The sequence below is a fragment of the Peromyscus leucopus genome, chromosome 14, assembly GCF_004664715.2.
Source record: "Peromyscus leucopus breed LL Stock chromosome 14, UCI_PerLeu_2.1, whole genome shotgun sequence".
NCBI classification, from domain to species: domain Eukaryota; kingdom Metazoa; phylum Chordata; class Mammalia; order Rodentia; family Cricetidae; genus Peromyscus; species Peromyscus leucopus.
In genome coordinates, this window is record NC_051075.1 from 319,592 (window position 1) to 347,024 (window position 27,433).

General features: G+C 38.1%; 1 protein-coding gene across 1 annotated transcript; it reads right to left on the reverse strand.

Annotated features, from left to right (window-relative positions):
* Positions 1-176: 176 nt before the first annotated feature.
* Positions 177-26,848, reverse strand: Dld (dihydrolipoamide dehydrogenase). Its single transcript, XM_028891757.2, has 14 exons — positions 26,722-26,848; positions 25,129-25,207; positions 16,570-16,649; positions 15,821-15,889; positions 15,215-15,284; positions 13,836-13,936; positions 12,912-13,055; positions 12,134-12,235; positions 5,186-5,376; positions 4,174-4,344; positions 3,033-3,222; positions 2,187-2,324; positions 1,000-1,089; positions 177-904 (listed from the first exon to the last, which is right to left on the reverse strand). The coding sequence occupies exons 1-14, from the start codon at positions 26,758-26,760 to the stop codon at positions 839-841; spliced, it is 1,530 nt and encodes a 509-aa protein (XP_028747590.1). The 5' UTR covers positions 26,761-26,848; the 3' UTR covers positions 177-838.
* Between the last annotated feature and the right edge of the window lie 585 nt (positions 26,849-27,433).

The following is a 27,433-nucleotide window of genomic DNA, read 5'->3' on the forward strand; positions in this document are numbered from 1 at the left end:
ACGCTAAACATTTAGGAGTTATTTGTAAAACAAATTAAAGGGTAATGACTGCTCAAATATCTTCATATCATATAATGTGAAAATGTTCAGTGCAATAAAGTGATAAAGAATAAAAAATAAAAAGGCAGTTAAAAGGCTTAGACCCATCTTAATATGCACTCAGAATAACCAGTAAATAAATATTTAAGACATGTTTATTTTGGTATCTTCATTCCCTGGTATAATCATGAGTCTCCATTTAATAGTTTTGTAGACAGAATCTTCCATTTGGGCAACTGAATGCCCTTTAGACTTACAGACCTTACTACAACCTCAATGTTTAAATACGTAATTCTACCTCTAAACTGCCAAGAATTTGGGAGTTAAATAAAATGAGAGACAATCACTTTATTTACATAAGTTGTTTGTACATATTTGAATCTTGTTCTAGTCACTGACTCGTTTCCAATATGAAAACCAAATTTAACTTCGTCAGTTTTCTTCAAGATGTTCACATGAATTCTCCAGTTCCTTCCTTGTGAACAAATTCACCTCCACTGAATTAGAGATAAAATCCATTAATACCAATACAGTGAAGTCGAATTTCACAGACAGCATGAAAACACAGGTCTAAAACTTTCCAGGATGCTACTATATGTAGCTTTCTGTCCACATTAATGCACTGGAACAAAACAAATACAGGTACAAGGTTATACCATTCTATTTAAACCTACTAAATACCTTCCAGAAGTTTCATAATTTCATCCATCCTACAAAATTCTTGGAACTGGGAGATTATCCTGTTCAAAAATGTAACCTTGACAAAAGCTTCCAGATTTTAGGAAAAACAATCTTCTAATTAAAAGTTGATTGGTTTGCCAAAAGATGCAGCCAGGTTTGCTTCTCTAAAAGCCTCTGATAAGGTCTGCAAGGGAAGCAGTGGACAATTAAACATGAAATAGTGTGAGTCAAAAGAAAACTTGGGTAGCTATTAAGCCTATGCACGTTAGTAATAATTACCGGATGTGCGTGGCAGACTCGAGCTATATCTTCACAGGAAGCTCCGTATTCCAGAGCCAGGGCAGCTTCATTCACCATTTCTCCAGCACCCTTTAAAATTAAAAAGTAATTATGTTTCCAAGGCAAAAATAACTAATGCCATAATTAACAAATCAAGCTTTTAGACTTTCAGACCTTATATTTTCTTAAAACCTTTGCCTGTTATTACAGCCGTTGGAGAAAAGTCAGACAAGAAAACCTTAGGAGGAAATGTAACAGAGGAGGAGCTTGGGCTTTGACGCCAAATGGGTTAAGTCCTGCCACTTTGCTATTTTTATGATTCATGCAAATGTTTCGCAACTCTCCCATAATACTGTAAAAGTGAAATATGAACAATGAGTTTATAAGTTTTGAGAAGTAGCATAGCAAATATTGTTAACTTTACTGTTCTGCCACATACCAGGGGAATATACACTTCAGATTCACTGAAATCTAAGCCTTCCCTCAGGAGGTATCTAGGCTAAGAACACACAAAAGTCTAGAAGCAGAGTGCTCTACACCAAGGGTATAACATGCATATATAAAGGCTCCAAACTGCAAACCAAGCTTCACCTGCTATGAAAAGGAAAAAGGTTCACCTTTTTACATGGTAAGAAATTAAAGAGCTGGAGAGAACGTTTATCAGTTAAGCACTGGCTGCTCTTGCAGAGGACCCAGGTTCAATTCTCAGCACCCACATGGTGGCTCACAACTCTAGTTCCAGTAGATCCAATGCCCTCTCTTACCCTGAGTGGGCACTGCATTAATGTAGTACACAGACATGCATGCAGGCAAACACCCATACACATAAAATAAAAATAAAGTTTAAAAAAGAAATGAATGAGCAAAGACCATCAGAAACATAAGGTCAGAACGGAGAATGGGGAAGGCAGAGCAGAGTACAACCAGAATCAATGAGGCCTCATCCTTACAGTCTGAGGTTGTGAAGCATCACTGGTGGGTTTTAGTCAGTACAGAAGTAGATGATATCGTAGGCACGACGGTGCAAGTGCTGTTGTGGTACCTTGCTAAAAGCAAACTTTCACTAGTCAAATTTTCACTGGTAATAATTAGCAACAGCAGAATAGAAACAGCAAGTGTACTAAATTCTGCCTGTTAAATGATTCCCAGAAATCTTACTGGGATTTCTCTGACTTTGCAATACTTACTGGTCCCAGAATATGTGCTCCCAGTATTCTATCTGTTGATTTCTGTCCAAGAATCTTCACCATGCCGTCTGTGTCAGCATTTGTTTTGGCTCTACTGTTTGCAGCAAATGGGAATTTACCAATTTTGTACTCAATACCCTATGGAGAACAAAAAATGAGAACATACATTAAGCACTGTAAAAGTTGGTTTCCATTAGTGAAATCATCTACCAATTGTTAAGAAAATAAGTCCCAAGAAAGCAATTCTTCAGGGCACACAGAATGACCAAAGGAAGGCTAGTGAAATTTAATGTGGGAAGAAATGTAAGCAAGTATAAATGCTATTTGGCTGTATCCCAAAGCCAAATATTAAAAAATTCTGCAACCATGCTTTAATCCCAGCATTCAGGAGGCAGAGGTAGACAGATCTCTGTGAGTTCCTGGACAGCCAGGGCTACACAAACCCTGTCGCAAAAAAACAAAAAGGCTCTGCAATTAGCAGTTTTTGAGTACAGGTGGCTTATCATCTTCTCTACTATTGCTGACAGATCAAAGGAGTAAATATCTCCTTATGATTCTAGTAAACAAATACATAAAATATAATGTTCTACAGTTACTAAAGGCAAAGATGTGGGGATTTTTTTTTTTTTTTTTTTTGGTCGTGGTTGTTTTTTTAAGATAGGGTTTCTCTATGTAGCTCTGGCTTTCCTAGAACTCGCTCTGTAGACTAGGCTGGCCTCGAACTCACAGAGATTTGCCCGCCTCTGACTCCTGAGTGCTGGGACTAAAGGTGTGTGTCACCAGTCCCAGCAAGATGTGTTTTCTAGTCACTGGTACCATTAGTTCAAATCCCACACTTAGGATTACCTCTTCTTTCAATTGCTCTTCTGATTTGCCAACCCAAGCAACCTCAGGGTGTGTGTAAATCACTGATGGCACACAATTATAGTCAATGTGCACAGCACCGCCAGCCATTCCTTCAACACAAATGATGCCTTCATCTTCTGCTTTGTGAGCCAACATTGGACCAGCAACCACATCCCCAATAGCATAAATACTATCAGAAAAAAATAAACACAGTAAATGTTTAAAATCTAAGGAGGTTAGTTGTAACATAGAAACATACTTCTGGCTAATAAGTCACCAAAAAGACAATCAAATGCAGCTCTTCAAAAACCAGAGCTAAGTAACTAATCCTTGAGCCATGAAAAATTCAATTAGTTACATTTTTAAGCCTTATTTTCAAAACAGTATTTGAAATAAATTTAAAATTATTGAAAATGCCCAATACTTGAGAGCCTAAGAAAGAAAGGAGAACCATCTGAGTCTAGTTTAAGACTAGCCTGGACCAAAGAGCAAAATTTCATCTCTAAATAATATAAACAAACAGACAGTTGAAATGTAAATAAAATATTTTCAATTAAAAATATTAGTAACTGGGCTGGAGAGATGGCTTAGTTATTAAGAGCACTAGCTGTTCTTCCAGAGGACCAGGGTTCAATTCACAGCACCCACATGGCAGCTCACAGCTGTCTGTTAACTCCCAATTCTAGGGTACCTGACACCTTCATGCAGGCAAAACACCAATGTACATTAAAAAAATAAATAAATATAAGTATTAGTAATTGGGGCTGGAGAGATGGCTCAATGGTTAACCGGCTGCTCTTGCAGAGGACCTGGGTTCAATTCACAGCACCCCACACAGTGGCTCACAACTGCGTGTAACTCCTGGTCCAAGGGATTTGATGCCCTCTTCTGACCTCCACAGGGACCAGGCACATACATGGCAAACTGACATACATGTGTAAAACATTCATACAATAAAAATAAAGATCTAAATTATTAGTAATTGAAGTATTTAAACTTGGGAAAATTATTAGGGTAGAAATGCTACGTATTCCTTTAAAACACGCCTCATCATGTGTCATTTTTTATCTTTATAGAGAACCAAAAATATTATCATGCATATAACATTTTTAAAAAGAAAACAGATAATTATTCAACTTACTTTGGAATTTTAGTTTGGAATCTGGTATTGACTGGAATTCTACCTCTGGGATCTAGTTCAATTCCAAGTTCCTCTAGTCCCAAATTCTGAGTAAAGGGCCGTCGACCGATGCAAACCAAGAGTACATCACAAGTGATAACTTCAGCTTTACCACCAGAAGCAGCTTCAACACTAAATAACAAGCAGTGGTAACTGTTAACACGTACCTACATTGACAGCTGATTATAAACATGAGTAATTATAAACTATAAATTATAAACATGAGTCATGCACTCAAACATACAAATTCTTAAAAGTTTATTCTTAAAAAGCTTATAAAAACCAGGCAGTGTAACACAGTGGTAAGAACATAGGTCTCATGGCTGAGGATGTAGCTTAATGGTAGAATAAGTAAGCAAGAATGATGTCTTGGGGTTTGATCCCCAACAATGTAAAAAACATAAAAGATAGGCTGGGCCGTGGTGGTGTACTCTTTAATCTCAGTACTTGGGAGGCAGAGCCAGGAGGATGTCTATGAGTTCTAGGACAGCCAAAGTTACACAGATCCTGTCTTAAACACCCCCACCCTGCCCCTCAAAAAAGTATCTTAGAAAGATTCATGTTCAAGTATTGATTGGCTCCATCTATCACCAACCGTGTGACTGTGAAGAAGTTATTTTGTTGAATTAGGTAAGTATTCAATGAGTGCCAGATACATGCTATCAATTTAAGTAATACTATCATCAAATCCCCCATGCATCTGTCTAAAAGTGCTGCATGTATTTTACTAAACATAAGGGGCTTTTCATTTATGAATATATATAGTGAAAAATATATCACAATGAGACTATCTGATTAGGGTTTTTTAGCATCAAAATAACTGGCTAATTTGATAGGTAATACTGTATAATAAAAAAACAATAAGATGGGTCTAAGTTATAAAGTCTAGACTACATTTGTTAATATGAAAACTTGAGTGCTTTTTTTAAGACAAGCTAGAATGATTTGTCAAAAACAAATGTAGCATACTTACGACACATCAATTTTTCCATCTGACTTCTTGGTGGCACCAGTAACTTTTGTATTCAGTTTAAATTTAAACCCTTGCTTTTGAAGTATGCGTTGAAAATTTTTAGATATCTCCATATCAATTCCAATTCCACCCACGTGACCCAAAAATTCAACTGCTGTCACATCTGCACCAAGTCTTTGCCAAACTGAACCCTGAAATTAATTTTTAAGAAAAATCATATAAAAATGAGTTTCCACAGCACCATTTACTAATAATCTCAAATAATTTATTGTAGTGTCTTTTTCAAATGTTCAGGGGAAGCTCTAGGAAAACAGATAATTTTATCTACTTATTCACCTATTCCACATTTACTGGGAACCTACTTACTACAGGCCAGGTACCATTATAGCTGCTAGGCATGTTACTAAACAACAAAACTTGGTGTTTCTGGGGACTTTACAATATGGTAGAGGAAGTTAACAAATAAGTAAAACTCATGCTAGAGGATAATAAAAGTGCTATGAGAAAAGAGAAGACAGAGCCAGGGCCATTTTAGATAGCATGATTACAGTTGCTTCAGTTTGAGTAACATTTACACAAGGAAATAAACTACAGCAATGACTGAGAGAAGAGTGTTCAGGGCAGAGGAGAAGAGTAAATACAAGAGTCCTGAGATTAAGTATGATGTTGACCTCACTGGTTTCAGCTAAAGTTGTAAATCCAGGATAGGGTGCAGTCCTGAATCTGGATTAATGAATCTCTCAGCCTTCATCACAGCAGCTTCTTTGTGTAGGAGATGGTGATTAATACAGAAATACACAAATGGTCACTGTGCAGAAAAATGAGAGGCTATGGAGTACTCAGCTCTAAATCTATAGCACATCCCTTCCCCCAAGGGTCAGGAATCACTGCAGAAATTGGGATAGAAAGATTTTAAGAGCCATAAGTAGTAGACAAACATCTAAAGCAAAACAGTATTTGTTGGTCATGACAGGGCTGTTGCACACAGGAGCTCATAGCGTCTGTGACTGCAAGCATAAGGCCTGTACAAGATTAAGACAGTCAACATCTCAGCATCAACAGGGGAGGGGCTGACAAAATCCCACTCCTAGGTGAGAAGCTACTGGAATTGATAGTGCTGAGGAATGTATAGTAAGTTTTCTTAGGGATAGAGTACCAAAAAAGCTACCCATGCTCTGGTAGCGGCACTATACCCATATACATACAGACAGCACTAAATGGACTCAGTGTGTTTAAAAAGAGAATACATGAAGTTGAGAGAGGAAAGTGGTGAGAGGGATATCAGAAAATCTGGAGTGGAGAGAATGGAGGGGGATTTTATCAAAATATATTATATGCATGTAAGAAATTCTCAAACAATTAAAAAAAAGGAAGTATGTTCTTACTACTAATAATCACTAAGGTCTGTAAAATATTAAGCTGGCTGTGAAAATATTTTCTCAACAAAGGAGAAATGCTTACTTTTGTACTCAAATTTTGACTTAAATTGAATACTACATTTTAACAAGTAGCATGGCTTTGAGATTCAATATGAAACAACATTAAAATTTGAAATTAGGACTAGAGTAGGGTTTAGTAGCAGAATGCTTGCCTGGAATGTGCAAGACTCAAGTTCTAACCCTAGCACTAGAAAAACAGCAAAAAGGTAGCCTTTAAAAATATATTATTTAACATTTCATATCAAAATCATCTAGTTTAAATGGTAAGAGTATCTTTCTAATTAAGTTTGATTTACACAGTCATTTACAAATTACATGCATTTTTATGATGAGAATGAACAGAAGATGAGATAACACTGGGCTATAAAAAATCCACAAATATATACAAAACTCAAAATGAATCATGGGATATAGTGCCCAAGACACTAAAACACGAGGTGCCTTTTGTGACCCCAAGTTAGAAAAAGATACAACACCAGACCACAGTCTTCCCAGCACCTAAGAAGTAGAGGCGGGGAAATCATGGCTTTCAAACCAATCTGGCTACAGAGGAGATTATGTCTCAAAAATAAATAAATAAAACAGGCAACTACTTAGCTAGGTTTTGAAAGGTAGTCACCATATGTCTACTGAAAAATAATAAAAGCTAAACATGAATGAATATTTATTACATATCAGTAATTGTGCTGGATACTAAGGACACAGTGCACAAAACAGTTATGATCTCTGTCCTTGTGTTTATGATTTAATGAAATCAAAGAGATCAGGTAATAAAGAAAGTAAGATAAATGTTGTAAAAAACAGAACTTCCAGGTACAATAATACAAACAGCAGAAGCACCAAAGAATCTCCACACTCATGAAGCAAGGCTCACAATACTGCAAGAACTGACAAGTGAGAAATACCCTACTGGGTGCACTCGAGGGGCAGAAGCAGGCGGGTCTACATAGCTAGTTCCAGGCCAGCCCTGGATACACAGGGAGACATCTTAAAAACTAATCCAAACTAAACAAAAAAGAACTATCCCAGAGGGAATGTTTATCAGTAGGTGTAATGTTTGCTCAGAACTGATATTCTGATATAGAGAATTGAGATTGAGAAGGAGAAGAGTTGGCCATAAAGCTGGAGAAATAAACCAGCACCACAAAGTGCTTATCCTCAAACAATACTAAGGTTAGATTTTCCTAACAGCCAGTCAAAGACTTCAGCTAAGGAAGGGAAGGGATACAATTAAACATCTGTTTATAGCCACTGTGAAGACCATTGGTTATAATTAGAAGTTAAAGTCAGGAAGGTCTAGAGTAAGACATGATGTTGGCATGAACTAGGATCTAAGTAAGTGACTCTCACTGGAACTCAGGGAATGATTATGGGACAAGAGGTCAGGTGAGAAATCAGGTCTCATTCCTAGAGTTCTTATGGATTTCTCTACAAGAATAACAGCAGACGCACTGAAGAAGGAAATGTTAGATGAGAAATGAGTGTGGCTTTATTGGGAAGGAAAAATGAAGATAGAAGTGCTATTATAACTGAACAGAATGTCTACAAAACACATTAAGTGTAGATACTGTATATTCAGAAATAAAAATCCAGAAGCAGAGAGCCTTAGGCTATAGATACTGTAAGTCCTTTGGTAACCGAGATGATAGTGAAAAGAACATTTCATGGATAGACCAAAAGGGTCAAGGAAAAAACCTAGCAATGGAATCTAGAGTAATACAATTAAAGGGAAACTGAAAAAAGGAATTTGAATAAGTATTTTTTAAAAGGTAAGCCAGAGCACAGATGGAAATCCAGCACAGAAGCTGCCAGGCGGTGGTGGCGCATGCCTTTAATCCCGACACCTAGGAGGCAGAGGCAGGCGGATCTCTGTGAGTTCAAGGCCAGCCTGGTCTACAGAGCGAGATCCAGGAAAGGCTTCAAAGCTACACAAAGAAACCCTGTCTCAAAAAACCAAAAAGAAAAAAAAAAGAAAGAAAGAAAGTAAGTCTGAGAAGCTAGGAAATTTTCCAAGGCAAAAAATCACAAAGCTAACTGCTGCTAAACACAGCAGCAAAGAAAACAATCCAATGAATTGAATAATAAAACCCATTTGTGTCCTTCTCAGAAGTAATTTCTTGGCACAAGAGGTTATGGTCTGAGGATTAAGTAGAAGGTGATAAAAGAGAACATGAGTACTCTTTTGAGAAATCTGATGGAAAAAAGAAAGTAGGAGGGGAATTAATACCTGAAGGACAAGCTTACTAGAAAGCTTATATTTACATAAGCATGTGTGTGACACCCAGGTATAAACATGTTCAACTGTAAATCAAAAGGAAAATAGCCAGGTGTACACGCCTACAATCCTAGAACTCAGGTGGCTGAGGCAAAAGGACTACTGTAAGTTCAAGGCCAGTCTGATCTACATAGCATAGGCTAGACCAGTAAGGGCTATATGAGACCCTCTCTCAATAAAGGGGGGAGAGGTAGAAAGTAGACTGATTTTAAAGAAAGAAAAGAAAAAAAAACCCACAAAACTAAGTCATTGTGAAGGCAGAAAATCATGTTATAAAGTATAAAGAAGAGGTGAAGAGATCAAGCATTTTCATCCCATGCTCTCTCCTATGCGTTACTCAGGAAGTCCCATGTGAGGTAGGGGAAACAATGTGCCAGTAGAGCAGAACAAGAGAAATAAGTGGACATGACAGAGACCAGAATTCAGCTCGGGAAATAATGGATTATCAGCCAGACTGAGGTGCATGCTAAGGTCTATGACTTCAATAAGAACTTAATACAGGTACCAATCCGAAAGGTCTACTTTCCTCCACATGAAGAGGACAGCAAAGGAAGACTGACTGCTAAATTCAACCAAGACTATAGAGTTTTTCCAGGCAAGTATGTCAGAAAAGTAAAGTAAGTCAGGCAAGCCTGATGGTAAAGCAGGACTGTAATCCTCAATACCCAGGGGACAGAGGGAGGGATATTCCATGTTCAATGCCTACCTGGGCTACCAAGTGAATTAAAAGGCCAGCCTTGGCAACTTACTGAAAAGCTCTGACTCAAAATAAAAAGAAAAGGGCATGGTGATATTTTATTTGTGCTGAAATGTGATTTGACTTGTATGTTAATAAAGTTGCCTGGGGATCAGAGCTCTAAGAGTAAGCCATTAAGCAGAAGTCTGGTAGTGGTAGCACACGCCCTTAATCCGATCACAGGGCAGGCAAAATCTCTGTGTACTCAAGGACATAGCCAGCATGGTGACACACACCTTTAATCCCAGTACCAACCATAGAGACCTAGAGGTCTGTATAGACAGGCAGTGACGAAGAAGTCATGTGGTTGGGTTTAGAACCAATGAGAAGGCAGAACAGAAAGTCGATAAAGAGACAGGACACAGGAAGAAGGTCTCTCAGGAGAAGCAAGTGAGTGGTAAAATAGGGTGGTCTTAGCTCTTGTCTGCTGCTCGATCTCTGGGCTTTTAACTCTTTATTTGGCTCTGTGTTTCTTATTTTTTTTTTGTTTATTTTTTGTTTTTTTTTGTTTGTTTGTTTGTTTTTTCGAGACAGGGTTTCTCTGTGTAGCTTTGGTGCCTTTCCTGGAATTCACTCTGTAGCCCAGGCTGGCCTTGAACTCACAGAGATCCGCCTGGCTCTGCCTCCGAGTGCTGGGATTAAAGGCGTGCGCCACCGCCCGGCATCTGTGTTTCTTATTTAATAAGACCATTTAGAATTACATCTACAAGAGGGCTGAGGATATAGGTTAGTAGTACAGTGCTTGCCTAGCATGCTTGAGGCCTGTATTAACAACTAACACTAGTCCCTATGTTCAATTAACAGTATAAAAAATGGTTAAGTGACTCACTTAAGAAAACAGTAAAAGTAGCCAGGCAGTGGTGGCGCACGCCTTTAATCCCAGCACTCGGAAGGCAGAGCCAGGCAGATCTCTGTGAGTTCAAGGCCAGCCTGGTCTACAAAGTGAGTTCCAGGAAAGGCGCAAAACTACACAGAGAAACCCTGTCTCGAAAAAAACCAAAAAAAAAAAAAAGAAAAGAAAAAAAAAAGAAAACAGAAAAAGTAATAGGCTATGGAATCTAAACTGATCAGGAAAAAAGTCAAGACAGAAAAACACAAATAATATAAGCTACTGAATTTCTGAACTAGAAAAATGAAGCACCTAATTATAGTGGGAGTAATTAAGAGATGAGTGTGGCCAGGAAAAGTCTGAGCTGAGGGCAGGAGAGGCAGAGCAATCCTTGATAGTAAGATGTGATGGCCCTGTAAGAGGATACCTGAAATAAAGGGAAAGATTCGTTACAAGTTAAGTAGAAACTTAGCAAATAGATAAGAAAGGAGAACAAAGCAGGCAGAAGGTATGAAATACCATAGTGCTCAGAACTTGGCATTTCTAAAATATATGTTAGGAAGAAGGTAAGAGTCATTGTGTATGCTATCTCAAGGAGCTTTATTGGAATGCAATTTGCTCAGAATGAGAACTATTTTTCAGTATGTTAAGGGTTATCAGATTAAAAAGGAGGCCAGTTCCAATGATCAGGAAGGGTGAGAAAACAAAGAAACAGACTATAAAATAAAGGACATACTAAAGACTAATGATTACCTAAATAAGTTATATTGGAAGAAAAGGTGTATTTGTTATTACTAGAAAGTTTTAAGCAAAACTCAATGTTGACTGACCTAAAATGCTATGTAAAGAATCAAATAGAGGTAGGGTTTTTTGTTTTGTTTTTGTTTTTTAAGATTTAAAAAAAAAAAAAAATTATATGAATAGGTGTTTGCATACATGTATGTCTGGGCACCAAGTTTTTTGTTTTTTAAGACTTTAAAAATTTTATATGAATGGGTGTTTGCCTACATGTATGTCTGGGCATCATGCACATACCTGGTGCCCTCAGAGACTAGAAGAGGGCATAGATCCCCTAGAACTGGAGTTACAGAGAGTTCAAAGTCACCGTATGGGAACTGAACCCAGTTCCTCTGCAAGAGCAGCAAGTACGCTTAACCACTGAGGCATCTCTCCCTTCTGTCTTGTACCTTAAACATGCCTGATCCTGTTCTTCTTTTTGAGAGACAGATATTTTATTTTTTTATTTTTTCTTAAAGATTTATTTTATTTATTTATTATTATACAGCATATATGACTGCATGCCAGAAGAGGGCACCAGATCTCATTGTAGATGGTTGTAAGCCACCATGTGGTTGCTGGGAATTGAACTCAGGACCTCTGGAAGAGTAGTCAGTGCACTTAACCTCTGAGCCATCTCTCCAGCCCCAGATATTTTATTTTTAATTATGTGTGCATGTGTATGTGGGTATGTGCATATGAGTACAGATGGAGGACTCCTGGAGCTGGAGTTCAGGTGGTTGTGAGCTGCTGGATATGGGTGCCGGTAACTGAACTAGGGTCCCCGGAAGAACAGTATGTTTTGTTAACCACTGAGCTATCTCTTCAGCCTCCCAAGAGGCTTTAAGTCCCTTTCAACTCCACAGATATAATATAATATATAATAACTTACCAATTCTACACCAATTACTCCTGCACCAATAACAACCAATTTCTCTGGAACTTTTTTTAAGGATAAAGCTCCTGTAGATGACACTATAGTATCTTCATCAATCTATAAAAAAAAGCAAAAGCAAGCAGAATTACTTGGAAAAACCTAGTAAGTTATTAATTGTGATCTCATGCCATAAAATTCATGGCTTCTAAATACCATAATCTCATCAACTCTCATTCAAAATGCTAATTTGACTTATAAGTTGATATTCCAAAATAAAAATGATTAATTTTAACTTCATATTTTGTGTTTTGTTGTGTATACGTATTTATGTGTGTGGAGGCCAAAGGTCAACCTCAGCTATCATTCAGCTTTGCTAGGACTACAAGCCCATGCCACTATGACCCACTGTTTACATAAGTGTTTAACAAGCACTTTATTCACTGGGCTATCTCACTAGCTCTTTTTCTGAGACTGTCTCACTGTGTAGTCTTTGCTGCTAGACCAGTTTAACACTGACCTTGTAGCAACCTTCCTGCCTTTTTCCTCCCAAATGCTGGGATTACAAGTATTCACCACCATGCCTGGCTTAACCTCATACTGAACTCAAAAATACTCTAAAATGTTCTATATCTGATCATAATCACTGCAAAACAATAAGTAACTTTGCAAGCTAAATGGCTGCCTGATTACAGTGTTTCAGTCAGTAATCATTCAACATTTATAAACAGAACAAATTTATAAAAGCCTATTTTGTAAGAAAGGTTGTAAGAGATAAATTAGAAAACATAAATACCGTGATTCCAGGAAAAGGAGTAACTTCTGAACCCGTAGCTATCAGGATGTTTTTTGTACCAATAACCTGAGTGCTGCCATCGGCTTTTGTAGCTGTGACCTGATTTTTGCCAGTTATTTTTCCATATCCATTGACGTGAACAACCTTTATAAAGTAATATATATATATATATGCTTAAAATATTTTTCTGATACAAATAACAGGAACAGTACTCTGGTAACACAGAACATAAAATACTTCCTTAATAATATGTAGCACATGTATCAGCAAGAACACTGTCTCATGGATATCTGTTTCAGGGTAGTGTTATTTTGGATTTTGGTTTTTGTTCTTTTTACGGTTTGGATGATGACATTTTTAAAATGTTTTAGTACTATTTTAAATTTAATATCCCACAGCAGGCCAAGATCATAGAGCATCATTCTATTAGCATAAAGCAATTATTTCATGTATTTCTGGCATCACTTAGTCAGCCCAAGGTCCTACTGCCTGCCGTATGTTATTACACAGTGCATATGCATGCACTGCGTGGCTGCGCAGTCTCTATGTGCAAGTGCTAAATCCCCTTAGTAAAGGCAAACCCACCCGACCCCACCCCATGTCCTCTCCCTCCCCGCTTCCTTCTCTCCTTGTCTCCCTCTCCACTTTCCCATCATCACTTCTTCACCTGCTTCAGCACCTCCTTCTCTTGTCGCCTCCCATCTCTCTTCCCTTCTCTTCCGCCCCAGCCTCTCTCTCTCCCTCATCCTCCTCCTCTCTTCCTGAGGCTTCCCATCTCCAGAGGCTACCCTGTGCCTCCTTTCTTCCCCCGCCTCAATAAAATCCTCCACATGAGCCTTGTCGCATGGTGTATCGTCTGCGCCTTCCGCTGTTTGTAAATTAAAACAATGTATATGGGATACTGAACACTGAACACCAACTAACCTTATTTTGTTTGAATAAGTGGGCAATTCCTCCTGTTAACGCTTTGACTGCAGAGCTCTTCTGCTCCATCATCTTCTCTAAATTCAAGCGAACTTCTGACACTGTAATTTGTTACATAAATCTTGTCATTATTTAAACTCTGAAAGCAATATGTGATAGTTTTTGACTAATCAAGATCTGAAAATATTCATCTCAATGTTGATAAAACTATATAAAAGACAATATTAACTTCTAAAATTTAGTAACTGTCATAACTATAGCCAGAAAAGCTAAATCACCACATCACAATAATAGAACCTATCAAGCACTGGAAAATGTGCATCTGTGCAAAAAATGCAGTCTAAAATAAAAATGTTCTATTCCACTGTGACATTCTACAAGTACTTTATGATGGTTATTAGTCTGGAGGACAGTTAAGTAAAAATGGCAAAGTAAAACATTACCTGAAATTATAAATATAGACAAATGTTAAAATTTCATGAAACAAAAACAATTAAGTATATATTTCAACATTTCAAAATACAAAAGCTTAACATAATGAGTTTAGTTTAATCAACTAGATTTTAAAATTCACTTAACTCAATACTAAAGCAACAACGTAAGATAAAAATGTTCAACTCAATAACGCAGAGGAAAAGACACAGCAACCAGCCATGCAGCTAACACATACACAGATTCTTTGACATTTCTGACTGTAAAGTCACGAAGCTAAAAGATAAAGCTTGCCTATTATACATGTCTTCTGATTATCCCATGTCTTCTAACATCATGGTACTTTCACATAGTGTGACATATTTACTACAGTATATACCATCTATACGCTGGACTCCCTACACAACCTCTTTCAGAAAACTACTACTGCAAAAATAAAAGACACAAAGTACATTAAGTCTATCTTCTGGAAGTATTTGTTAAATATAACTAGAAAAAAAGGGATTAAAAAAGCCCTCCAAAACATGGTAAAGACAATATAGACTAAATGCAAATGTTATGAACAGTCTTCTCACTAAACCTCTCCCTTCTCCCTCTCTTCTAGCTCTCTTTCTCTTCTTTCCACCAACAACTCAGGTAGGCCTGCTCTTCCTTCAATCTTGTCTGTCAATAGCACAGCACTCAAGAATCTAGCCTCTCCCACATTCGAAAGTTGTGAGGGAAATTAAAAACTGACTCTTCACTGACACCACAACTAAGGAAAAGCTTGCAAAGACACAGAAGTTGTCATGGTAGAAATTTGAACCTAAGCATTCTTATGTAAATCTCTCTAAATTTCAAGATTTTTATCTCACTCATCCTTGAATAAATAACTGTTCATACATACCAGTATTTAGCAAGCAGAGTCAAGCATGACTGGTACTATTAACTGTAGAAAGTATACTTACTTTCAATTCCCCTAGATGCAAAATCTTTTCCATGAGCCATATGGTAATAATGAGAATTATTCAATAAAGCCTAAAAGAAGTAAGGCAAATTTACCAAATCATAAATAGACTCCATAGCAAACTTACAAAATGACATTTTTCTATTTAGAATAGAACACACTACAATATGAATTTATCTTTCCTTCTTACACAATTAACCTAAGACAAACAATAGCAACATAAAACACACAAGAATAAAAACAAAACAAAATTATATTCTTTAAAAGTAAAATAGTACGAACACACTTCAAGGTGGCAGGTCAAACGGGGCTTCCTGTTTTCACACACAAAAAACGTTTAAAAAAATTTTTACTAATTATCTTTTCAGTGGCAATGGAAAGCCAAAGAAAAAACAAAACTGGAACACTGGAGTCTGGAAAAGGATGAATTTCCAAAATGTATGATAGGCTGTAACAGTAGTAGGTTTACAAAGGAAAAAGTCTTATAAGCATGCTCAGATTCCTTTTAAGGAACTGTATTAGATTACCAATCTAGTCTCAATACATCTCTGTAGTCAGCAGTAGCTAATGAAAAACAATCTTTGCAGCATTTGAAACACATGCTCACCTTTGATGGAATACAACCCACATTCAAACATGTTCCACCTAGTGTTTCATTCTTCTCAATGCAGACTGTCTACAATCAAAGAGAACATTACTTAATTGTATGTAAAGGCATATTTCATTTCACTAAAATTCAAAATATACATGTCTAAATTGCTCTACAAAGCAAGCTACTCAAGTTGTGCTTTTTCAGACTAAAAGAACCCTTTGAAACCTATCATTTGAATAATAAAAAATGAGGATAACTCCAGAGTGAATTAATCTAAAAAGATTTTTGTCCAACATTACCACAAACATGTTTTAGTATTATCACTGTATCTCAAATGAAGTATTTCAGAAAAAAAATAGCTGACTTTTCTATACTATGAGATTACTACAACCAATAAAGCCCATTAGTCTCAGATTTACAAATAATCTATATTTTAAAAACTAATAATAATTTCCTGATCTAGAGGCTCAGTGATTAAGAGAACTGGTTGTTCTTCCAGAGGACCTATGTTTAATTCCCAGAACCCACATGCTGGTTCACAACTGTCTATAACTCCAGTCCCAAAGGATCTGATGCCATCTTCTGGCATCTTTGGGCACTGCATGCACACAATGCACAAACATACATGCAGGCATGTAAAACACTCAAATACATAATTTTTTTAAATTGTCTATTTCCCATGTTTTTACCTGCAAAACATGTTGTGGCTAAAATAAGCTTGGCTATAATAAAACAAAGCAACATCTACTTTGGGTCTGTCTTACCTTAAAGCCTAACTGGGCAGCTTTGATGGCAGCAACATATCCTCCAGGGCCAGAACCAATGACTGTCACATCTGCATCAACTATAACAAGGGCAGATTGATATAAAATGGTAAATCACTAACATTTACCAAAAACCCTCCAAATAATCAGCATGTTCTACACGGCATTATTTTGTTCCAAGATATCTGATGTTCTTTGATGCAACTAAAAATGATACAAATTTCGAAATCGCACTTTTACTTTCTATTCATTATAGTATGCAAATACAAATGAATCCTAGAATATGAAGCTTACATCCAGCTGCCACTCACTGGTTATCATATACCAAATGATATACCTCTTCTGTAATATGATGAAGACAAGGACGATATAAATACAACATTTTCAAGAAGAAAATAAGAGATTCAGAAATGAACTGACTAGCCCAAACTTATCTAGCAATTAAGTGGCAGAGACCAACTAAGCTTTTTGACTCTACATCTGGTGTTTTTCTTTTTATTTAATACAATCCTGTTCTTTAGTTTCAGCCTTCATAAGTTAAAATCCCAAAGAGCAACACTTTAAACCACTAGCAAGATAACCTTGGGTGAGTAATTTGACCTGCTTCGCTTTAACCCTTCATCTGCAAAATAATCACACAAAAAAAATTACTTTGTAATCACAAGACAGAATGTTGAGGGCTAAAGGTAATTTTTAAACTATCAATGGTCTTAATCTCCAAGCTTCTCCCATAAATATGTTAATAGTCATTCTTACCCCAAAGTGCTCATCATCTGAAATCCTGAACTGAAATAATTCACTTTCTAATCATAATCCTAAAAACTTTTAGTCCTTAAGAATATAATCAGGAGCCAGGCGGTGGTGGTGGCACATGCCTTTAATCCCAGCACTTGGGAGGCAGAGGCAGGCGGATCTCAGTGAGTTCGAGGCCACCCTGGTCTACAAAGAGAATTCTAGGACAGCCAAGACTGTTAAGACAGAGAAATCCTGTCTCAAAACAACAACAAAAAAAAAAATAAAGAAAGAAAGGAAGGAAGAAAGAATGGAAAGAAAAGAGAAGAGAAGAGAAGAGAAGAGAGGAGAGGAGAGGAGAGGAGAGGAGAGGAGAGGAGAGGACAGGAGAGGAGAGGAGAGGAGAGGAGAGGAGAGGAGAGAAGAGAAGAGAAGAGAAGAGAAGAGAAGAGAAGAGAAGAGAAGAGAAGAAAAGAAAAGAAAAGAAAAGAAAAGAAAAGAAAAGAAAAGAAAAGAAAAGAAAAAGAGGACTAAACTCAATCTGGGTTCAGGGCTGAAAGATGGCTCAGTGGTTAAGAGTACTGGCTGCTCTTCCAGAGGACCTGAGTTTGATTCCCAGCACCCACATGGAAGTATACAACCTTCTGTAATGCCAGTTCCAGAGAATCTGACACCCTCTTCTGGCCATTATAGGCACTAGGCATGCAAATGATGAACATATATACATGAGGGCATACACATAAAATAAAGATAAAATAATATATTTTTTTTAAATCTGGAGTCAAATATTAACTATACAACCTTAAATTCTTGAGAAAAAAAATTTTCAATTCTTTGTTGATAACAACCCATGTATAATGGTAATGATGTCTAACAGTCTAAAGTTGTTAATAACCAAAGAAAATATATGTAAAAAACCTAAGAAGGTGCTGGGTACATACCAAGCACTCAGTAAATGTTGCTTCCTTTCTTAGATCTGCTTGACACATTCTGTCTGGCCAGACTAGAAAATGAGCATCCAGCTTTAGTCCCATCCTGGCAAAAGCCGATACTGCTACCCCTTGTGCTAGATCTGAAAAGCCAGCTCAGATCTTATTTTATAACTCTTCATTAATTTCCCTGTCTCTTACTAAAGCAACTCCACCTTCCTAAGTATAACACCAAAATCTTTTCAGTGTCTATTTCTCCAGTCTCATCTCCCACCCCATCCTGCATACCAATCAGTACCAAGCAGTTTAAGCTTCAGTGTTCACTTACATGCACAGGATTATACTAGCCCACGTATATGCATTGTTTCATTATCTACAACTACATACTGACAGCATGCATTTCACATTTCAAACACTAAGTTCTTGGAATATATGTACATGATGTTTACTCTGCCTCTTATGGTTAGAGAAAAATAAAAAGAAAAATTGAAATAAAGCCCAACCTGTAACTGGAATGATCTTTAAAATAAATTTGATCCTATGATGGCTCTGCTTAAAACTGATTCCCAACTTCCTATCTGAGAAGTCAACTCTCAATCTTCAATGTGCCAGCACTGTGGCCTTTTTAAGTGGTTTAAACATACTATGCGGCCGGGCGTTGGTGGCGCACGCCTTTAATCCCAACACTTGGGAGGCAGAGCCAGGTGGATCTCTGTGAGTTCGAGGCCAGCCTGGGCTACCAAGTGAGCTCCAGGAAAGGCGCAAAGCTACACAGAGAAACCCTGTCTCGAGAAAAAAAAAAAAAAAAAAAAAAAAAACCATACTATGCTTCAGCCGGGAAGCCGTGGTACAGGACTTTAATCCCAGCACTCAGGAGGCAGAGCCAGGTGGATCTCTGTGAGTTCAAGTCCAGCCTGGTCTACAGAGTGAGATCCAGGACAGGCACCAAAACTACACAGAGAAACCCTGTCTCAAAAACCAAAAAAAAAAAAAAAAAAAAAAAAAAAATTATACACACACACCTATGCTTCTTTCCACATTACACTATTCACCCATTCACCCATGTCTACCCATCCCTCTTCAGACAACACCTGGGTTTCTTTTCCTGTTGATGTGACAAAATACAGCAACTTAAAGAAGGGTTTATTTTGGATCACAGTTCAAGGTCATGTCAGCCACCATGACAGGGAAGTTAAGACATCAGGAGCTTGAGGAAGCTGGAGATATCACATCCATAACCAGAAAGCAGAGTGCTCAGCTCCCTTTCTCCACTTTATATAGTCAAGGATCCCCTGCCCAGGTAGTAGTCGCCCCCACAATTAAGATGGATTTTCCCAACCAATGTAATCAAAGTAATTCCTCAAAAGCTAATCTAACCTCATGGGTATGTAGGTCCCCAAGGCTCATCTCCTAGGTGACTCCAGATGCTGGCAAGGTGACAATTAATAATCATTACATACATAAACATAAAATCCTTAAGAATTTTGCAACCATTCCCAATCCACATATATGATAGATATCATAAATCCTCATCCTTAGTCACTGGACTGTTTATCATGATTACAAGTATTTGCTAGATGTTGTCTTCACCAGGAAGACTGTGAAATCTGAAGAAGTTCAGTTTTGTTCAGATCACTACTATATTTAAGGAGCTAACCAATAATTTACTACAAAACAGTAATTAAATACATAAGATATGTCTAACTTCTACTTGCTACGTGTATTTTCAGTTCTGTTCTGTGGTAATAAGGAGCCTGTCTGACATTGCTGTCCACAAAAATTAATTCCTCTGACTGTCAGATCTGATGAACACTTCCAGTTTGAAACAGCAGGACACAAAATCAATGTACAAAAGTCAGTAGTTTTTCTATTAATCAATGATGAACATGCTGAGGAAGAAAACAGGAAAAAATGCATCTCCAATATGATCAAATGAATAAATGAAACTTTTTAAACCTAGTAATAAATTTAACCAAAGATGAGAAAGACCGCTACACTGAAAATTTAAAGCACTAAAGGAAGAAACTGAAGACAACACTAGAAAATGGAAAACTTCCCTCCTCATTGACAGGAAGAATTAATATTGTGAAAATGACTATATTACCAAAAAAGACAAACAATCTCAACGTAATACCCATCAAAATTTCAATGCAATCTTTCACAAAAATAGAAAACAATCCTGAGGAAAAAGAACAACACCAACAGTATCATAATTTCTGTATTATAGCACCATAGCAACAAAAAAAGCAAGGTGCTGGTGTTTGTACACACCCACAAAACAGACATGTACACCAATGGAATAGAATGAGACACAGAAATAAAACCATCCAACTACAGCCACATGGTTTTTGTTGGTGGTGGTGTTTGTTATTGCTTTACCAAGACGCCAAAAAAGATAGCCTCTTCAACAATGGTGCTGGGAAAACTGGATATCCATACAAAGAAGACTGAAACTAGAATCTCATTTCTTACAATGTACAAAAACTCAAAGTGGACCAACAACCCTCACATAAGACTCTAAAACTGCTAAAGGAAAATACTTCAGGTACAGGCTAAAAAAGGATTTTCTGAAAAGTGCTCCCACAGTCCTGAAAAAAACACCAAAAACCAAAAAATAGTGGTGGCATGTGCCTTTAATCCCAGCACCCAGGAGGCAGGTGGATCTCTGAGTTCAAGGCCAGTCTGGTCTACAGAGCAAGTTCCAGGACAGCCAGGGCTACAAAGAGAAACCCTGTCTCCAAAAAAAGAAAAAAAAATGAAAATAAATATAAATAAAACAGTGAATGAATGAATGAATGTAAATATGATCTAAATGCAACAAATCTGTGTCTACTATGAAATGCAAGGTGATTATCAACAGTTAACAGGACATCACACATCTTGATGAATTTGCTTTTTATAAGAATATTCAAACACATCCTAGGTGTTCTAACAGAAATCGTATCATAAGCTTTGATTTTCCCAAGCTGGTCAACCAATACTCTACAAAAAGAATAAAAATAGTGACTGTAGGATCAAGAGTTAGAAGGATTCTCCTCCCTCTCTAAGAGCTAACAGAGAGGAATGGCCAAGTAGGACAGACATGAGGCTTTGAGACTGTGTCTGGAACAAAACTAAGCCACACATCAGATAATAGTATTGGGATTGTAGCTGGTATAATTTTGTATGGTGACCATATTGGATATTTTGTGATATAGTAACTAAAACAGACACGACCTCAATGTTCTTTATCCAGTAAGCATGTAATGAGGATCAACTGTAATGAGGATCTTAGGTACTAAAGAAAAATCAGTCTTTGCCCTGATAAAGTTTGTATTTTTTGAGGTAAAAGTTATTAAGTAAAAAATCTCAGCTAATTGTAACTATTATATAAAATTATTGGTATCTCATCTACCCCCAAATCATACTTATTTTATATTTACAATTTGCCAATGTCAAGAGATTACCCACTTGATTAAAGAGTACTCTATCTCTATTTTAGTTTTCTGTTGCTGTGATAAACATTGTGACTAAAAGCAACTTAGGGAGGAAAGGGCTTCATCTTAAAGGAAAGACAAGGCAGGAACCTGGAGGCAGGAACTGAAGCACAGGCCATGAAGGAATGCTGCTTACAGGCTTGTTCAGCTTACTTTCTTATGATAGCTCATGACTACCTGCTACAGTGGATTTGACCATTCCACCTCAAGAACACAAGCTACAGAATGCCCATAGATCAGTTTGATGGTCCCTCTTTCCAGGTGACTCTAGTTTGTGTCAAGTAGACAAGAACTAACCAGTATGGTCTCACTCCATTAAAATCTAGCCAGGCAGTGGTGGCAAACGCCTTTAATCCCAGCACTTGGGAGGCAGAGCCAGGAGGATCTCTGTGAGTTCGAGGCCAGCCTGGACTATAGAGTGAGTTCCAGGAAAGGCGCAAAGCTACACAGAGAAACCCTGTCTCAAAACCTCCCCCCCCCCAAAAAAAAATCTAAGTGCCTGCCCAAAGACTGAAAAGAAAATAGAAGGCAATGAATATATCTTAACAGTCTCCTACTACAGGACACCCAAGGCTGTCCTCTGATCTCCACACCTGAACTGTGGCATGCACACAGGTACTCATACACTTACACACACCATAATATAGACACAAAATTAAATAGTAAAATGTTTTAAAATTTAAATTTTATGGATGAGTCCAGTAAATAGATCACATCAAATGTTTTTTGTACTAGGAAGTTAAATACCACACTAAAAGTCCATTTATCCCATTCCAAGTGCTTTTTTTGTTTTGTTTTATTTTTTTGTTTTTCAAGACAGGGTTTTGCAGTGGATATCTGTATGCTGTAACTGGCTCACACAATATAGCCTCACAGACTACCCCATAATCCTAAAATTTTTCTTTATGTCCCTATAAGAATACAGCGCCCTCATCCAGCAAGAAGTAGTATGAGAAGCTACACCCAAATTCCCAAATATACCAAGCTGGTTTTGGTGATGGAATTGGCTCACTCCTTCTCTAAACCCAAACATATTTGCTAAAATAAAAAGTTGAAAGATTCTTCTGTCCTATATCAGAAAAGCCCTCTGGTGTGGGACAGAGAAAAACCAATATTTTTATTTAAAGCAGGTTGATTATAAATGCAAACTCTTTCTCAGGAAGAAAAGGGGATAGTATAGATATATGGGATAAAAGGGTAGATTAACGAACCTACTTTTAAAGAGCAACATCTTGTTTATAAATGTTTTACACTGCTATGGATTTTAGTTTATTGATACAAGTTTAAACTTAATTTTGTTATACTGTATATATGTTTCTGCTCTTGTTTGAGGTATTGTGTTTGTGTAGCTCATTTAGATTGTAATGGATAATTGAAAAATACAGATTAATAATTAGTCTTCTATGATAGTCAAACTTATAGTCATGTTAAATTTTCTAGTTATACCTAGATATAGTTCAATTAGGTAGGTAATCTTCAAACACTTCAAAGACCTACAGAATATGGCATTTAAAATGTTTTTAAATTTTAGACTTTCTGGACAGTGAGACATGTCTGCTCCTGGCAGCACGGATTTACTTCAGAGAGGAGGATGGGCATCAAAGACACTCTATATGGAGTTTATCTTCTTCTTGGTAAAAATAGTCATTTGGACAAGAAACTGTTCTTGCCTGGACTGCTTGATTGACTGTACATGCAGGACCCATGGAAAGGTGACCACTGAACTTTGCTTGGCAAAATGGTCCTTCAGGTTCCTGCTTCACGGAGGAAACTGCCAGACATTCTACAAGACACAGAGAAGTGACCGAGAGACACTAGGCCCATGGGCTAAAGACAGATGCCCCAACTTTATAAAGGAACTTTGGATGACTGTCCAGGCTGCCAGCTGTCTCTGTCTACTCTCACAAGACTCCCAAAAGCTACTTGTCCTTCTCCCGTTTCTCAGGTAATATTATATCCTTCTGAGGTCTTTGATGTAGTTGAAGACTAGATAGTTATAATTTCCTTAGTTATGATAAAAGATAAGTTAGATATGAAACCTTAGACTCACAAATATAGGATAGATAGGATATCTTCTTTAATTTTGCCAAATACAAACAGACTAGGTATTATAAATAGACTAGATATTGTAACTGTAATTCTTGCTTGATAATTGTTTTGTTATCTGTAATTTTACTATGTTAAAGTTAAAATCTTCCTTTTTGGAAAAAAAAAGGGGGGGGGGGAGTGCTGTGAATATCTGTATGCTGTGAATGTGTTGCTCTCATTGGTTAATAAATAAAGTGCTGATTGGCCAGTAGCAAGGCAGGAAGTATGGGTGGGACAGAGAGGAGAATTCCGGGAAATGGAAGGCTGAGTCAGGAGACACTGCCAGCTGCCACCACGAGAAGTAACATGTAAAGATACCAGTAAGCCACGAGCCACGTGGCAAGGTATAGATTAATAGAAATGGGTTAATTTAAGATATAAAAACTAGATAGCAAGAAGCCTGCCACGGCCATACAGTTTTAACTAATGTAAGTCTCTGTGTGTTTACTTAGATCCAAGAAGCTGTGGGACTGGCGGGTGAGGGAGATTTGTTCAGCTATAGGGTTTCTCTGTGTAATTTTGGTGCCTGTCCTGGATCTCACTCTGTAGACCAGTCTGGCATTGAACTCAGAGATCCTAGCTCTGCCTCCCAAGTGCTGGGGATTAAAGGCGTGTGCCACCACCGCCCAGCCCTCCAAGTGCTTATTAAAAATACATATTTCTTATAGAAAATTCAAAACCTCAAAAAAGCATTAAGAAAATTATACATCTCACAGCTCCCTTTTATGGTAGTCTTAAAAAATTTCATTCAAGATGTCAAAAAGCTTTGAAACAACCAACACAATCTGACCCAGTGGATAAAATTCTTAAAAGCTTTAATCACATGAAATTGCTCAGCTCAAAACCCCCTTGTGGCTCTCCATCACAACTGGAGTAAAATCTATACCACCTGGTCTGGCTTAGAAGCACTCCCCGATCCCTGCCTATGTCTCTGATTTTATTTCTTGGGACTTTGTACATCCACCCTAGTCTTGCTTTTCCTGGAGGCTCAAAAATTAAGTTCCATTTCAAACCTTTCACATCCCCATCCCCTTCTCAAGACACCACTCCTCAAAAGGCTTTCCCTGACATCCTCTCTAAGATCCTAGTATCTTGCTTTAATTTTCAATTACTCTCCAAACACTTGTTACTTATCTTTTAATACTAGCCTCTAAGTGTCTTAAGATTGGATTCTGTCTTGTTTACCTCTTGTAACATACTAGGTGTTCAACAGTAAGCTAATGTATAAATTAATTCTAACACTGAGTAACAGTTACTCTAACACTCCCTTTCTTTTACATAATGGAAATGAACTGTCAACTAATCTGATTGAAAACACTGCATCGAGTACTTACTTGGTTGATCTGCATAAGTTCTTAAAGGCACTGAAGAAACTCCTTGTAAGCCATGAGATATCCGATTGAAATGGCCTCTCTAGAAAAAAAAGAAAAAGAAAACTGTTCTGTTAAGTATAATATAATTTTTACAACAGGCTGGTGACATAGTTAAATAAAGGCTTCTGCCACCAACATTCCCAAAAGGTTGTACTCTAACCTCCACAGATGCTCATGCCTACACAGATACATGCAAATAAATAAATGTAATTTAGAAGGTTGATGACAACAAACTGAGGCAAATGTATCAAGCACTGATTCTTAATGGTCTTTCTGTTACCACAAAGGGTATCCTATCAATTTCCCCTCTTTGTCAATAATATTCAACTTTCACAATCTTATCTTGCCAGATCTGCCTTATTATTATGAATATTCAGTGAACCACCTCATATTAACTTAATAAAATATACTCAATGGCTTACAGCTTTATTAAAATGTCAGAAAGCATGGCTAATTTTAATGCCAAAGATCATTTTAGTATTCTAATTAAAAATCTGAAACTTTCAACTCAGGTATTTGAATACTTCAACAACAATCATTTCACTTATTATGCTTTCTAACTAATCTATTTAACAGTCTGTAATCACAACATTTATGAAGATGTTCTGAGCTACCAACTATGAACAGAAAATTAAACTAGGAACATACCAGCAGTATCAGTGTACTCACATTCTGGAAGTTCCACAAATTGCATCATAATCTCACACTCTCTAAACACTATGTCTACCGTTTCCTAAGACCAGTGAGACAAAGAAACAAAGCAGAGTTCCAGCTCCTATCATAGCGAGCCAATCAATGGAAGGCAGTGACAATATACTCTGATGTAGCAATGTTCTTTACTTGGCGGTAACTTCTGCACTTGAGATCAAGACATGCCAACCAAAGAAGAGCAAACTGTACTGAGTTTTAGTCCCAGCTCAGCTTCTCCCTGAAAGAACGGCATTTTGCATGTTACATTAATTTTTGAGGACTCAGATGTGAAATAAAGAGTCTGATCTATGTATTATCTCTAAAGCTGTCACGCTACCCAGCCACTACGCCGCATACTGGCAGGTGAAATGGGAAAGTGGTTTGGACGATAGGCGGCTGCAATTAAAAATATAAGCCCCTGGGTCTGGCGGATGGAAGAGGGCACTAGTTTAGAAACGCGAACGCAGACCAGACCTTAGAGGAACTCGCATGGCTGTGTGCTGGGACTGACCACGTCTGGGCCATTCGCGCCTCAAGGTTACCTACTCACTCCCAGGTCAGGGTTGAGCTGAGGCAAAAGGTATGATGGGGTACCCAGCGGGTGACAGGCGTGATTTACTCGTCCCCGTGCCCGGGTAAAGGCCCAGGCCCCTCGGCCCACGTCCGGAAGCGGGGTGTGGGGCTGCGGGCAGTCATTTCACAGCGGGGCCTTCCCCGGCCCGGGGCCGCGCTCCCCGCTGCCCGCGGCCCCAGGAGGCCAGGCTGAACCAGCACAGAGGCGGGCCGCGGCGGTTGCCGGCCGGCGGCAGGCCGCGTCCAGACCTAGGAGCCGGCATCCCCGCGCCTCTGGCCCAGCACCCTCACCTTGGCCAAGGAGCAGTACACACGACTCCAGCTCTGCATCTTCCCTCAGCGCTGACCCTACCGACGGTGCTTTCACCTCCGCTGAGCGACTGGTAGGCTTAGCCAAGGTCTCCCCTCCCTGCGCATGCGCAAGAGAGGTACGTCACCTCCCAGGAGCAGCGCGATTGGCCCGAGCGGCGGAGGTTAGCTGGTTGCTACGTCGTACACTGTCGTAAAGAACGCCATGCTTTGTGGCAGCTGGAGATTTGGGAACTGTTTCCAAAGTGTCTAGAGTAGAGGTGCAAGTTAAACTGGAAGACGGACGAAATAAGTAAAGTTGTTTGCTCAGCGAAGCCTGCAGAAAGTAAAGTTTAAATAAGAAAGAAAGAAAAGTTTGACAAGATCATGGTTGTGCTAGGCATTCGTGAACACTTCTCATAGGCTTTATCTCGCTTTACAAAAACGTATGAAGTATTTCTATTTTCTGGATGGAGCCCTGGGAGCTTAAAGAAAGCAACAGAGAGGTAACTGCAACCCTGAGTCCAAAGACATTGGTCTTGACTACTGATTTATAATCTCGGCTCTCAAAGGCCATGTAAGGAATAGAGGGGCACACAAACTTGAGCCTTCCTTTACCAACATCCTGCTCTGAAAAATACGCTAACAAGAAAGTATGGGAAACAAACTACCTTCTGTATTTTGGAAACACACCTCCCTTGTAGAGCAAACTAGA